We start from the raw sequence: 15,361 nt of genomic DNA, 5'->3' as shown, positions 1-15,361 counted from the left end.
ATTTTATCAACCTGTCCTCTCAAAATTCAAGTACATTAAAAGGATGAAGACTTTCAGAACAAAAGATTTTCCTCCATTACAATGAACGAGCAATTCTCAGAGTTTCAGACTTTAAACCATTTGTAAAGGAAATGCAGTTATCCAGTCATCATCTCCTTCAGCAGGGGAAATGGTTATGCTGCTCCATGAGATGAGGCAGTTAAGATCCCCATATCACTCTTGAAAACTATATGATCTGAAATATGCCAACAATAGCAGCATGTGCTTCAAATGCAAGCAAAACTGCTAAATAAAATTAAAATCACTATGTGTCCAGGTTCAGCTCAGCCAACACAAAAAATTTATTATAACACATTTCTCTTTAATTGGTGCAAGCAAAAGCTCTAGAACAGCAGTTCTCAACCTGTGGGTCGTGACCCCTTTGGTGGTTGAACGACCCTTTCACAGGGGTCGTCTAAGACCATCCTGCATATCAGATATGTACATTATGATTCATAACAGTAGCAACATTACAGTTATGAAGTAGCAACGAAAATAATTTTATGGTTGGTCATAACCTGAGGAACTGTATTTAAAGGGCCAGAAGGTTGAGAACCACTGCTCTAGAACCTAAATTTAAGAATATGAAAAAAATTTTAAGACCTAAGTCTCAGTAACAAAATACTAGGAATGTATTAGGAATGACTACATCTTTCTTTCATTTAGTCATTAGATATGACTAGAGCTCCTATTATATGCCAGGCACTGCCCAGCACACTAAAGGCATGCAAATGTCCTCCAACAATAACCAGATTTTATTAACCTAATCTTTTTTGGGGATTAAAAAGAGAGACCAATATTTAAATGAGTGTGAGGTCCATTCTCTCACACTCATTTAAATAAAAGCTTTCTTTTAACCATTGAGATGGCATTCTTACCAAAGGGGCTATGTTCTCATTTCATTTTATTTTATTTATTTTTAATTATTTATTTTAATCCTCACCCAAGGATATTGTTTTTAGAGAGAGAGGAAGGGAGGGAAGGAGGGAGAGAGAGAAAGAGAAAGACCAATTGATTGCCTCCCATACATTCCCCAAACCATCAACTTGAGATTTTTTTAAAGGCAGTAGTCAAAGAAAAGATGGATGGTCTATGCCCTGACCTGGAATAGAACCCACAAACGACTCTTTGGTGCTTGAGATGACACTCCATCAACTGAGTCACATTGGCTAGGGTTGTTCTCATTTCAATTTTTACTAAGATATAGTCTTATTATTATCTTTACATGTTCTTTCTGGAAAAAAAAAAAAAAAAAAAAAAAAGCTCTCTCTACCCTGAAATAAATTGTGGTAAACTTAAATAATCACAGGCTTAATTTTTTAAGCTAAAAATGAGTCCAAAAAAGTTTTATTCCCAAGCCACAATTAAAGGAAATTTAAAAAAAAATTAATCAAGGCAAGCTTAATTCTTCCATTGCCCAGTTACAAGAAATATCAGAAATATTACAAATGTCCCATAACTCCATAGAAAATGTATCCAAATTTTATCTCAAAAAAACTTGGGGTAAGTCCACAGTAAATCCCACAGATCTCCTACAATTACAAAAAGAAAGGGAAAAATTATAATCCAACACAATACTAGGCTTAATAGACACAGATGTCTTTCTGACAAGGAACAGCTGTCAGGCAAAGAAGTGATCTATGAGCTCAGACTACTTCCTCACATTCCATAATACGCCGACAGTTATCTTAAGAGAAACTATTACTGGTTATTGGCAACTGTTAAGAAAAAGAAATTCAATGAAACTCAGGCTGCTGGTAAGGACAATTATCCAAATATCAGGAATTGTTCTAAAACAAAAATCCCGAAGGCTAGCCCACATTCTGCCAATGTCCTAGTGAAGGAAGTATGGACAAGTAACTGTGCCTGCCAAATCCTTTACAGAAGCTCTGAATGAATCAGAAAACACATGAACATTCAGCCTCCTTACCTTTCCCATATAAGGCAACCTCAGAAGTAGAAGTGCCATGAGTACGTAAGGGTCAGAGCAGACAACAGAAAAGCAGGGCTCACGAGCAGACATGTACAGAGCTTGTGTATATAACCCTCCTGGGTTCCTCAGAATGAATTGTTTTAAAAGAGAAGTTGTTTTAATAATATTAGTATCTGGCTTTCATTACCTGACAGGCAGATGTAAGTTAAGTATTCGCCTTGACCCCCAGTTGCCAAGAAAGGAATCTTTTTCTTTGTCCTCCTCTTGACTTGGACAGCTCCCAGCATCCTTTCGTCAAGAGGTGCGAAAATCTCCTTGCTGATGGTCGACTTGGCACTCATTGTAGAACAAGCGAGGAGGGTGCGCAATAAGTTTCCTAAGGAAGAAAAAGAAAAGGCAAGTTGGAATAGAGAACATTCTAAGGGCCCGTATAAGAATGAGCAGCAAGTTGACTTGCAGGTGAAGTAATTTTCCATTTGTGGTTTAGCCTCTCTTTTGCTTGAGGTGCATTACAGAATCATTAAAAGCAAAGTCTTGGCATTTGTAATAACTATGAAAAATGCAAATGAAAAGAGAATACTGACTTACTCGCTGAACATGTCAAACACAATGTGAGATGAGCAGCACAGAATGGGATCTAGAAAGTTTGTCAATCTGCACCCCAACTGCATCTAAGTATAATAGCATGCATATCTACTCCCACTCCTATCCTGTAAGGAACATGACTCCACATCTCCAGTTGAGAAGTCTTTCCACTGTCCAGCAATCCTTAAAGTTAGTTTTCGCTCCTTCAAAATCTCCTTTAACTCTAATGTAAATCTATTTCCTTAATTCTATTCATAGTGGAGATAATTGTATCATCTACATAATAACTATACAGAAGACCATTAATTTAATCACCACTCAGTGCTTTGGCTCAGGCTAAGCAACTAATCCTTATTTATTAGCCTCTTTCAATAGGTCCTATTTTCCAATGCTCCTCTGTATCTAATTGCCACAGAATTATAAAACTGTCTGACAAATACTAAGTATTTTGGAAATGTTACCCAGCGGTTCCCACATGTTATGCTCCTGTGGTTAACTGGCACCCAATAACTAAGAAAATAAAGCAGTATGTTGCTGACTCACAATGAGTCCCCCTTCTTATTCTCCCTCCCAAAAAACTTACACATACACAATCCCCATGTTATATTTAGTTTTCTAAAAGCTATACTTCCCTAATGGACTTAATTCTACTTATTTGTACTGAATATATTCAAGGTTGACCCTATCATCCAAAAAGCTCAACCATAATTTGAGTAAATGTTTTCTATCACACTAGTCATAGTCTACACTTTAATCAGTAACCAACATTTGTTCAGGCAATTAATAAATCAGAACTAATAGTACAGAGAGGGCTTATGGGTTGGTCATGCAGGTAATACAGAATATCCAGAGATCCTACATATGGATCGCTAGCACAGCTATATGTATATGGTAACAGCAGCTCATGGAGTTGATCAGCCTGCTGTAAAATTGAGCCAACTGGTCCTACTAAATGCTACCTCTACACAGTATTGGAGATGCAAGAAATCATTAAGACATGGCCCCTGTTCTCCAGGAATTTACTGATGACTGCATCAAAGGTTTCACATAAATCTAGATGATTCATGATGAAAGACCAGGGGAACATGTTTCCCAAAGCAAGATTCACAAATGTTACCAGCACATCTGTCCTCCTATAACTAGACCACATCTGTAACCTCATGGTAGAAAATAGATATTTTTTTTAAAAAAGTACCCCCTGGTTAAAGAAATTTCTCCTGGTTTCAATTCTGTAATAAAACAGATATTCTTAGTGACACCACTTTTTATTATCTATCTATATCTCTATACTACATATTATAAGTCTATATCCGATCTATGTGTGCTCTCATTATGACATTTTATCATTGCTACCAGGTTCTTCATACTGGCTGAGAACAAAAAGACAACAGTGAGGGACCTGTTTTTCAATGTACTGACCACTAGCTGATTCCCTGTGATTTCCTAGAAATTAGCAAAGAGAATTTCCTGTTTTACCACGTGACTTTCCTAGGCAGGCGCTATAATTAACAGGGATTTTTTTTGTTTTTTTTGTTTTTAAGGGAGAAACCTATACTAGTTCTTTCTAGCTCCAAGGCCTCTCGCCTGTCCCTTTTGGCGACAGGGGAAAGCGAAAGCCAGTGAGCAGAGTGACTTCAAGCATTCGATAAGCAATGCAGAAAGAGTCACACTCCCAAACTCAGCCGGCATTCTCTGACCGGGACCTACCCACCTGTGGCATACTTTTTAATCTTCCATCTCAGATTCATATTTTTCTAAAAATGTGGTTAAAAACGGAAAGCTATCATTTTATTATGTAAAGTGTGTCAAAAAAGAAAAACAAAAGTGGCATGCATGCTTTATCAAACTCCTAGGAAATTCTATTCTTCTTTTGAAAAACTAGTAAGAAATAGAAATGACCTTTTGCTGTATTTTTTTATGCTGATATTCAGTGGCCAAGAACAAAAAACGGAAAAATAAAGTCACTGAACTTGGGTTGAAATTTCAGCTCAAAAACTTAAGATCTACATGTGACTGGGCAAATCTCTTAAAACTTCAGACCCTTGGTTTACATAGATATCTTCACCTACCTCATGGAACCACTGAAAGAATTAAGTGGAACCATGCATGCAAATCACTTATTTCTAGTGCCTGAATCATAATAAATGGTTAAAATGGTATTTTTATTACCTCTCTTACTATAATATGAAAAATAAAAGGCCTTCTGAACTTGCATTAAGTGAGTAAATGTTGCCATCCATACCAGAAAGTAGTTGTAAAAGAGAAACGCAATCTTTTATTACCAAAGCCTCACTTGTCTCATTCATGAATATGAAACCCTTAAATTGTGAATAAATGTTCTAAAATATGGAAAGCTCTATACTAAGTGTTATAAGGATAAGGAGTTTATTGGTATCACCTTCAGGAAACTCTCCAGTAGGACATTATCCAACTTATTTTTATGAGAAATTATCAGAATTGTTGTTTAGGACAATGATACTGTGAACCAGAAAGGGGCTACATGTCAGGCCTGACAAGCTCAGTGATCAAAAGTAACCACACAGGATGATCTGATCATAAATTCCCACTGGGTAGGTCATGGTGGGTAGTCACACCCCAGCACTATAGCTTCCTTAGTAAAAGGTTCTCTTACCTAAGCAAGGCCTGTCCATTGTTCTTGTGCATCTGGGATGGCATACCTTTGGCCTGCCAGAGTCATCTTTTCCAGACCCTCACAGGAACACATGCACCAAACTCCTCATTGCTACCTTTTGCCCTCCTCCCACCTCTATTTACTGTTCATGTTAAACGCTAACTATCCTACACCCTCCAAGGTAAAAGAAGTATGTCTTTTTCTATTTTGCTTTTTATGCAGTCCCAGAGATTTTCCCATTTTGCTTTCTCCTGCCTCCTTAATCAACCACCAATGGATTTCATGTAACCTTCCTTATAGTTTCTTCTTCAATTCTAAATGCATAAAAAGAACTGCCAAAGTTCCATTCTCCAAAACACTTTCTCAATCCATTGAGATCTTGCTTCAGGGCATGTCCTCAGTTTGGCTCACATAAACTCTAATAAAGTCTTACCAATATTTGTATAGGTTTGGATGTTCTTTTGTTGACAATAACAACAGGCCTTAGTGAAATCACGCATGTACATATGTATGTTTTAAATGCCACCCTGGAAATGGGGATGTACAGTGGCTTAGAAGGGAAAGACTTGGACTGTCAAAGGGTATTACTGCAGCTCTGTAGCAATAATCTGTAAGAATGTCTCCCAAACCTGATTTCACATCTGAGTGCATCATGGAGAGCTTTTCAAAAATGCAGACTCCTGGTCACCTCCTTCACACCCACACAAAAAAAATCTTGGGATCTGTATTTTAACCAACTCCTTAACTGGTTCTCCTGCAGTCATCCTGACAACTAATTTTTTTTTTTAACTTTGTTTTATTGCTTAAAATATTACGAAGAGTAGTACATATGTCTCCTTTTTTTTCTTCCCTCCTTGACCTTCCCCCGTCTCTCCACCCCCCCCCCCCCAGGGTCTTGTGTCCATTGGTTATGCTTATATGCATGCATACAAGTCCTTCAGTTGATCTCTTACCCCCTCACCCCAACCCTCTTCGGCCTTCCTGTTGTAGTTTGACAGTCTGCGGATAATAAAGACCATTATAAACTGATGAACAAAAATAGATACAGAGGCAGAGCAGCATTGAACAGATGACACCTAATTTAAAAGCCAATAGCTTAAAGAAGAACCATGGAATGAAAAGGAATGCATTCTCAGGAAAGCATACAGGAAGAAAATGTAAAGGATTTTTTCTCTGTATTCAATTAAGCAGCTTTATAGGATCTTACATCTTACTGCTGATAAATCTATGTCCAGCCAAAACTGGGATCCCACTGTAAGGAAACAAGATGAATACAACAGCAATGGTGAACCAATGGCCATAGTTACTCCAACCTACATCACCCTGAAGGGTAGCAGAACATGCCACCCTAAAATATGCCACTTAAGTACATTGATCACTGAGATGAAGGCATCTGGAAGACAGTAAATGCAGGCAGAAGCTTTCTCTGAACTCCCCTTACCTGCCTAAGGACAGATCCTCCAAAAGGAACACAGTGTCATAAATCCCCTCCCTGGGAATTTCATCAATGAGAGAAGAGTGCCTTTTGTCACAGGAGAGAAGACTAAAAACCACACTCCTGACAAACTTTGTCACAAATTATCCTACTTCCCATTCTTTAAAAGACATTTTTAAAATTGATTTTAATGAGAGAAAGAAACATTGATAGCTTGCTTCCCCCGCGTGCCCGACTGGGAATCTAACACACCACCTTCTGATGTACGGGATGACACACCAACCAACTGACCCACACTGGCCAGGGCCCATCTATTCTTCTAAGAGCCCATTTGTCTTTCCTATAAATCATTTACTTTCTTCTAAGAGTTCTATATTCACCCTCCCCTTTCCCTATTAAAATGGTATTTAATCCTAAAATCTAACCCACCTGATGGATTACTCATTTTACATGAGGTATACCTGTTAATAAACCTGTTTGGTTGTTTTTCCTCTTGTTATCTTGTTTTTTATTACAGGGGTCTCAGCTAAGAATGCAGAAAGGTAGAGGGAAGATTATTTTTTCTCCCCTACAAAAAAGTTTTTTCCTGATCGCAGCTTCTACAAGCTATAATTACAAAGCTTTCTCTTCCAACATACAATATGATTTGCAAGTCAAAGCAGCCTTAAGTGGTAGTTGTGGAAACTAATTGCAGTTAGTTTAAATATTTTTCAAGACTTTCCATCTATCTTCTTTTCGCTTTGAGCCATCTAATCCACATTCATCTTTGTTAGTCCAGGGCTACTGTAGTGAGATGGCCCTTCACTCCCGACAGGTCCCCAGGATATAAAATTATCCTGCAGAGCAGGAATTGCAAACTCCTATGATCTCAGGGATTAGGCAGAGGACATAAGGAAATGGGTACAAATAAAGGTGCTTTTATAAGCCAACACTAACTTTTTTTTTTTACTTCCAATAGTTAAATTGACACTTCTCCTCAGTGATCAGAAGACAAGGAAGAGTGGTAGGGACTCCAGCAAATTAAAACTGCAGATGCCCTTTGGCTGGGCATTTATTATCACAGTTCTAAGTGGTTGTAGCCAACAGGCTTAAATTTTCTCAGCTAAGAGGCCAAAGCCTTCTCTGGTGAGATAGAGGTGCCATCTATTTATCTTACCATCATTAGATAACTGATTCATTTTGCCTCATTAACTTCCCTGTTTGGATCTCACGGTTAATGTGCAATCATTTGATCATAGTTTGGCACTGGCTGCACCAACAAAGGTAATCTGAACTGTATGACAATCATGTTCCCATTGCCAGTGAGTAACCGGAATCCTGGTTTTAGACATTACCCCTGGGACTCAACCCTAAGGCAGATGCTCTCAAAACAAGCTGATACCAAGTTTCAGAATTCTCCAAGGTTAACCGCAAACATGATGTCACCCTGGAAGACTTTAGGGGAGAATCAGCTGGTCTTCCCTAGTGCTTGGGAACTATAGTGAGGTGACTTCAAATAACTTATAAATGAAAGAAACAAGGCTATGCTCCAAGATAGGACTTCTCTGCATTGCCACTTTCTTTTGAAATTCTACAATAGTCAAATTGTAACTATTGCAGCTTCCACTCTTTCCTTTAATCTGATAACACTAATCATACACCCAGTACTCATTGCCTTACTTGCTTTAAAGCCACTTACTTAGCTGCCCACTGAGCATTTTCACTAAGAGTTAACGTAGACAACATCTTTTCCCTCCAACCCTTTAACTCCCTATAAAAAACTAACTAATCATCAACTCCTGTGGATTCGATTTAATATTTCTGGCCTCCATCAGTTCTTCATTCTCACTGGTCCTACTGATATACAAATGATTGTAAAAAAAAAAATACTACGAACAACTCTACTCCAAAAAACTGGACAACCTCGACGAAATGGACATATTCCTATAAAAATACAACCTTCCAAAACTCAATCAGGAAGAATCAAAAAACCTGAATAGGCTGATAACTACTGATGAAACTGAAACAGTAATCCAAAAGCAAACAAAAGCCCTGGACCAGATGGCTTCACAGGGGAGTTTTACCGAACATTTGAAGAAGAACTAACACCAATCCTCAGACTATTCCAAAAAATTCAAGAGATAGCACACTTCCAAGCTCTTTCTATGAAGCCAGCATTACCCTAATCCCAAAACCAGATAAAGACACCACAAAGAAAGAGAATTACAGGCCAATATCCCTCATGAACATAGATGCTAAAACCATCAACAAAATTCTAGCAAAACAGATCCAGCGTTACATTAGAAAAATTATATACCATGACCAAGTGGGATTTATTCCAGGGATGCAAGGCTGGTCCAATATCCGCAAATCAATAAACGTGATACATCACATAAACAAACTGAGAGACAAAAATCACATAATCATATCGATTGATGCAGAAAAGGTATTTGACAAAGTCCAGCACCCTTTTCTGATAAAAATGCTGAGCAAAGTCAGAATAGAAGGATCATACCTCAACATAATAAAAGCCTTATATGACAAACCTCCAGCCAACATCATACTCAATGGGCAAAAACTAAAACCATTTCCCTTAAGAACAGGAACAAGACAAGTATGCCTGCTTTCACCATTTCTGTTCAACATAGTACTAGAAGTACTAGCCATAGCGATCAGACAAGAAGAAGAAATAAAAAGGCATCCAAATTGGAAAAGAAGAAGTAAAATTTTCATTATTTGCAGATGACATGATACTGTACTTAGAAAACCCTAAAGACTCCATCAAAAAATTATTAGACGTAATAAACAAATTTGGCAAAGTAGCAAGATACAAAATTAACGCCAAGAAATCTATGGCATTTTTATACACCAATATTGAACTTACAGAAAGAGAAATTACAAAAACAATCCCATTTACCATCGCACAAAAAAAATTAAGATACCTAGGAATAAACTTAACTAAGGAGGTAAAAGACCTGTACTCAGAAAACTACAAGACATTGAAAAAAGAGACAGAGGAAGACATAAACAGATGAAATAACATACCGTGTTCATGGATTGGTAGAATCGACATCATTAAAATGTCCATACTACCCAAAGCACTCTATAAATTCAATGCACTCCCCATTAAAATACCAATGGCATATTTCACAGATCTAGAAAGAACTCTCCAAAAAATCATCTGGAATAAAAACAGAACAAAAACAAAACAAAACAAAAAAACAAATAGCTGCAGCGATCCTGAGAAAGAAGAACAAAGTAGGAGGGATCTCGATACCAGATATCAAACTGTATTACAAATCCACTGTTCTCAAAACTGCCCGGTACTGGCACAAGAACAGACATATAGACCAATGGAATAGAATAGAGAACCCAGAAATTGACCCAAACCAATACGCTCAATTAATATTTGACAAAGGAGGCAAGTACATACAATGGAGTCAAGACAGTCTCTTCAATAAATGGTGCTGAAAAACTTGGTCAGACACATGCAAAAAAATGAAACTAGACCACCAACTTACACCATACATAAAAACAAACTCAAAATGCATAAAGGACTTAAACATAAGATGGGAAACCATAAAAATATTAGAGGAATCCACAGGCAGCAAGATCTCAGATATATGCCGAAGCAATATCTTCACCGACACAGCTCCTAGAGCAATGAAAACTAAAGGGAAAATAAACAAATGGGACTACATCAAAATAAAAAGATTTTACACAGCAAAAGAAACCATCAACCAAACAACAAGAAAGCCCACTGCATGGGAGAACATATTTGCCAATGATATCTCCAATAAGCATTTAATTTCCAACATTTAAAAGTAACTCATGCAACTTAACAAAAGGAAGATAAACAGCCCAAAAGAAGACAAAGTCAAAAGAAGACATAAGGAAGGCCAAGAGACACATAAAAACATGCTCAAAGTCACTAATCATCCGAGAGATGCAAATCAAAACGACAATGAGGTGCCATCTCACACCTGTCAGAATGGCTATCATCAACAAATCAACAAATGACAAATGCTGGCAAGGATGCTGAGAAAAAGGAACCCTCATGTACTGCTGGTGGGAATGCAGACTGGTGCAGCCACTGTGGAGAACAGTATGGAGTTTCCTCAAAAAACTAAAAATGGAACTTCCATTTGACCCAGTGATCCCACTTCTAGGAATTTATCCCAAGAAACCAGAAACACCAATCAGAAAGGATATATGCACCCCTATGTTCATAGCAGCACAATTTACAATAGCTAAGATTTGGAAACAGCCTAAGTGCACATCAGCAGATGAGTGGATTTAAAAACTTTGGCACATCTATGCCGCAGTAAAAAGGAAGTCCTACCATTTGCAACAGCATGGATGGAGTTGGAGAGCATTATACTAAGTGAAATAAGTCAATCAGAGAAAGATAAATATCACATGATCTCACTCATTTGTGGACTTAATAAACAACATAAACCAATGAACAAAAACAGATCTAGAGACAGAGAAGCATCGATCAGATGCTCAAACCTCAGAGGAAAGGTAGGGGAGGGTGGGGTAAAGGGGAGAGATCAACCAAAGGACTTGTATGCATGCATATAAGCATAAGCGATGGATGCAGACAACAGGGGGTGAGGGTGAGGGCAAGATTGGGGGGATGAAGGGACAATGGGGGGATAAAGACACATTTGTAATACCTTAATCAATAAAAAATTTAAAAAAAAGATGAACATCAACATCAACTGGGATGCCCAGGGCCTGTTCACAGAAATTTGGGGGATTTATGGAGCAGGGCCTGGGCTTGTTTTCTTAATAATCTCTGGTTTATTGTGCTGTACAAATAGGTTCAGAACCATTGTCATTGGAGATCCCTCCTATCTCCCACAGTTAGTGAATTTTTATAAAGTAAGTAAATGGATTCCATAAACCTTTCTTGCGAGAACATAGCAGGTACTCTTTAAAGCCCTAGTAATGAGTCACGGAGGTTTATATAGCACTGCATGACTTAGAAAACACACTCAATCCCAAGTGTGCAATCAAGATTGTTGCTAAATGCATCTTCCAAAGTTTGCTTTATGATTGTATATTAGAATCATTAGATATGCTAGTTTTATTTTTTAAAAATGTCTTTATTGATTTCAGAGAGAGGAAGGGAGAGGGAGAGAGAGACAGAAACATCAATGATGAGAGAGAAACATTAATTGGCTGCCTCTTGCATGCCCCCACCTGGGATAGAGCCCAAAATCCAGGCATGTGCCCCAACAGGGAATCAAACCTTTACCTTCTGGCTCATGGGTTTAAGTTCAACCACTGAGCAACAATGGCCAGGCACACTCTGCCATTTTTAACCCACTCCTACTGGTATAAAGATCATGGGGAAGGCATAATTTCTCTCTCACAGAGATTAATATTTGAGTTGGAAGCTTTGAACCATCAGCTCTACTATTGCAGAAAATGGTATGAGCATGCATGCCTATGTTAAAAATTCAGGCTTACTTCAGATTCATTTTTAAGAGCAAAACATTATAAACAACCTAAATATCCATCAATATCCAATCTTCATTGATTAAATACAGTATAGCCATCCACTCAATGGAATATTACATAGTCTTTAAAAGTCATGGCATAGATCTATAGATATTGACTTGGAAAAATGACCATGACAAACCACAGAGTGAAAACAAGATTACAAAACAAAAACTGGGCTCAAGAATAGAAAATCACATGTGTGTATTTATATGCATAACAAGATGTCTAAAAACATTTGCCAAGATGTTAATATGATTATCTCTGGATTGTGAAATAAGAAATAGGTCAGAGAATTCCACATGGAAGTATTCTCATTCTACCAAAAACACTCTTTCAAAGATATTTTATTGAAATCTAATTATCAATCTGCCCTCCTCTCTTCAGCTCCAGTCCAGGCATGGTGTTGGGAATCCAAAAGGTGAAACTGGATGAATTCCCACCTTCAAAGAATAGTGAGAAAGAAGAGCAAGTGATATGAATAGTTATAACATGCCAGGGTAGCATTTTTGTGAGAAGAAAATGGGGCCGTTCCTCTGAGCAAATGCAGCTCCACGACAGGGCCCATGGCCGGGTAAACAGAACACCAGCGAGATATCAGCCTGAACTTTCTCCCTTAGACACACACCTTAGACAGTGATGACGAACCTTTTGAGCTTGGCGTGTCAGCATTTTGAAAACCCTAACTTAACTCTGGTGCCGTGTCACATATAGAAATTTTTTGATATTTGCAACCATAGTAAAGCAAAGACTTATATTTTTGATATTTATTTTATATATTTAAATGCCATTTAACAAAGAAAAATCAACCAAAAAAATGAGTTCGCGTGTCAGAGGTGTCATAGGTTCGCCATCACTGCCTTAGGATCAGCACAAGCAGCACAGCCATACACAGCAGTCCAGGTCATCGCCTACTTATATTTTTTAAGAGCATGACACATATAAAAACCTAAAATATAGTTTAACTCTTTAAGGAAGGAAAAGGGGGAGCTCTTTTCCACCATCAGACTACCAAATACCATGCAACGTAGCTGGCTTCCTTCCCCAGTATATACTAACCCTCCTTGTGTAGGAGACATTACGTTCAAAGGATTGTCCAAGTCAGTGACTCACATATGCTTCAACTATAAATCTAGACTATTTTCTTCTCCTCTTCCCTTGTGTACATGTTTGGCAAGCACATTGTTCTTGTAGGTTTAACATCCAAAGAACAAACTCTGAGCAACACCTAGACCACAAGACCTGTGTTTACACAAGTTTATTTACACTGTGGGTGGACTTTTTAACATTCTTGCCAATCACTACATCCTAACTTTAACAAATGATATAATAGAGCCAAAAAATAACATCGTCAACAATTTTTAAAAAAGAAGCTGCTGGGAATATGCCACATGGAGGATTTATTAAGGTGAGATGGAGGTTTCATAAGCATCACCCACTCTGAGGGGTTCATTCTATAATAGAACCTTCACATTCACAGTTTAAATTCCAAAGATTAGTTAAGTTGGTCCCACAGTACCCAAATAGTAATCCTACAGTAATGGTAGAAATAAAGTACCGAAGGGAAGGGCAGGCTATGATGCCCTTCATTGGATTATGAACCCAAAATGTGAGGCAGGCCTTAAAATAATGAATTTAACTATATCAAAGGAAAAACAAAGGGTTGTAAAAGAAAACGAACCAAAAAGAGCTCGAATTGTTGGCCTCTGCCAATTTTTGAGTACTTGTGTCATTGTGGTGTCCAACAGCTAACTTGGCAAACTAAGAAAACACCATATTGGCCTGAGAGCATTGTTTATAGCAGACAACACAGGCAATAGACAAATCTATTCCAACAAAATACAAAGAAAGCTGCACAAAAATTGACAACATGAAAATAAATGTTTTAATTATGTGCTATGTTCTGTATTGCTTGCTGAATTACTTACACTGAAAATATAAGGGTCAGAGTGAGGAGACTACACCGGTACATAACTGGAAGTGAAAGACTTAGGTGGTAGTTCAGGTGTTTTCCTTAAAGGAGGAGTTTAATCTATACAGAAGTTATGAATTTTTAAAAAGACTAAGCATAACCATTAAAAATCACAAATAAATGAGTAAAATCTTCCATCAGGCATAAGATGAGCCTTTTATCTTTTTTTAAAAAAAGTCAGATATTTGTTGACTCAAATCTTAGGTAAATTATAAGTTCTCCTGATTCAGCTATTTCTATATTTTAGAACAGACCTGGAATATAACACTAAAAACAAGAAAACAAAAAAGACTTTAAGTATATGAAACCTATAAGCACCTAAAATACAAGACAAAACCTAAAATATATATGGAACAAGTTTACACATTTTCTAAAAACCTGAAAACCAGAGCACAACTTCTCAAAATATCCTCTACATCTACATCAATTTTAAAACATCTCCTACTTGAAATCCTGACTTGTATATCATCAGCTTATACTTTCTTGAGAGAGCTTCAAAGAGTTTTCTGTAATTGATATTATATGCTCAGTTTTATACTCTGAAAAGAAGTCCCTCACAACAATGAGGGGCAGAGAAGAAATGTGACTCATTTTACACATATTTACTATGTTCATTTAAAAGGTAAGGCACTCAGCCCTTCAATGTCTCAGTTTCACAAATAAGATTTATATATAGTTTCACAAATTATATATATATATATATATATATGTATATATATATATATATATATACTGATTTCAGAGAGAAGGGAGAGGGAGAGAGAGATAGAAACATTAATGAGGAGAGAGATTACTGATCGGCTGCCTCCCACATGCCCCCAACTGGGGAACTGAGTCCACAACCCAGGCATGTGCCCTGACAGGGAATCAAACTGTGACATCCTGGTTCATAGGCTGATGCTCAACAACTGAGCCACACAGACAGACAGGGCATGTGATTTTCAATAAGGTCCTTAAGCTTTTTTATCATATATGGATCTGGCCCAGGGCTGTAATTTCAACTTTAATTGGTCTCCCCAATCATGGTCAACTTTATGATTCTGTTCCTGTGCAGTATAATCTGAACGGTGCTGGAAAAATTCCCACTTGGCCTCCCAAAGCTTCCCCCATCAGCTACCTAAGCTCCAACCCAAGATGCATACCCTTCGATATTAGGCTCTGGTATTCAAAAATCCCTATTAGTATGTTTATACCTGGGGGGAAGGGGTGAGACTCTATTTTACAGATGAGGAAACTAAGGTTCTAGATCACACAGACTTTAAAGGGCAGAGCAGGTAT

At 37.6% G+C, this 15,361-nt stretch overlaps 1 protein-coding gene across 3 annotated transcripts in view; it reads right to left on the bottom strand.

Annotated features, from left to right (window-relative positions):
- Positions 1–15,361, bottom strand: part of STXBP6 (syntaxin binding protein 6) — a 266,791-nt gene that overhangs the window by 177,442 nt on the left and 73,988 nt on the right. For all 3 annotated transcript variants that reach the window (XM_036354233.1, XM_036354214.1, XM_036354224.1), the window contains exon 2: positions 2,160–2,348. In XM_036354233.1, coding sequence (XP_036210126.1) covers positions 2,160–2,313 — 154 coding nt within the window. In that variant the 5' untranslated portion in view covers positions 2,314–2,348. The remainder of the gene's footprint in view (positions 1–2,159; positions 2,349–15,361) is intronic.

This window comes from Myotis myotis, unplaced genomic scaffold (assembly GCF_014108235.1).
Source record: "Myotis myotis isolate mMyoMyo1 unplaced genomic scaffold, mMyoMyo1.p scaffold_m19_p_1, whole genome shotgun sequence".
NCBI lineage: Eukaryota > Metazoa > Chordata > Mammalia > Chiroptera > Vespertilionidae > Myotis > Myotis myotis.
This window is presented reverse-complemented; position numbering and strand designations above follow the sequence as displayed.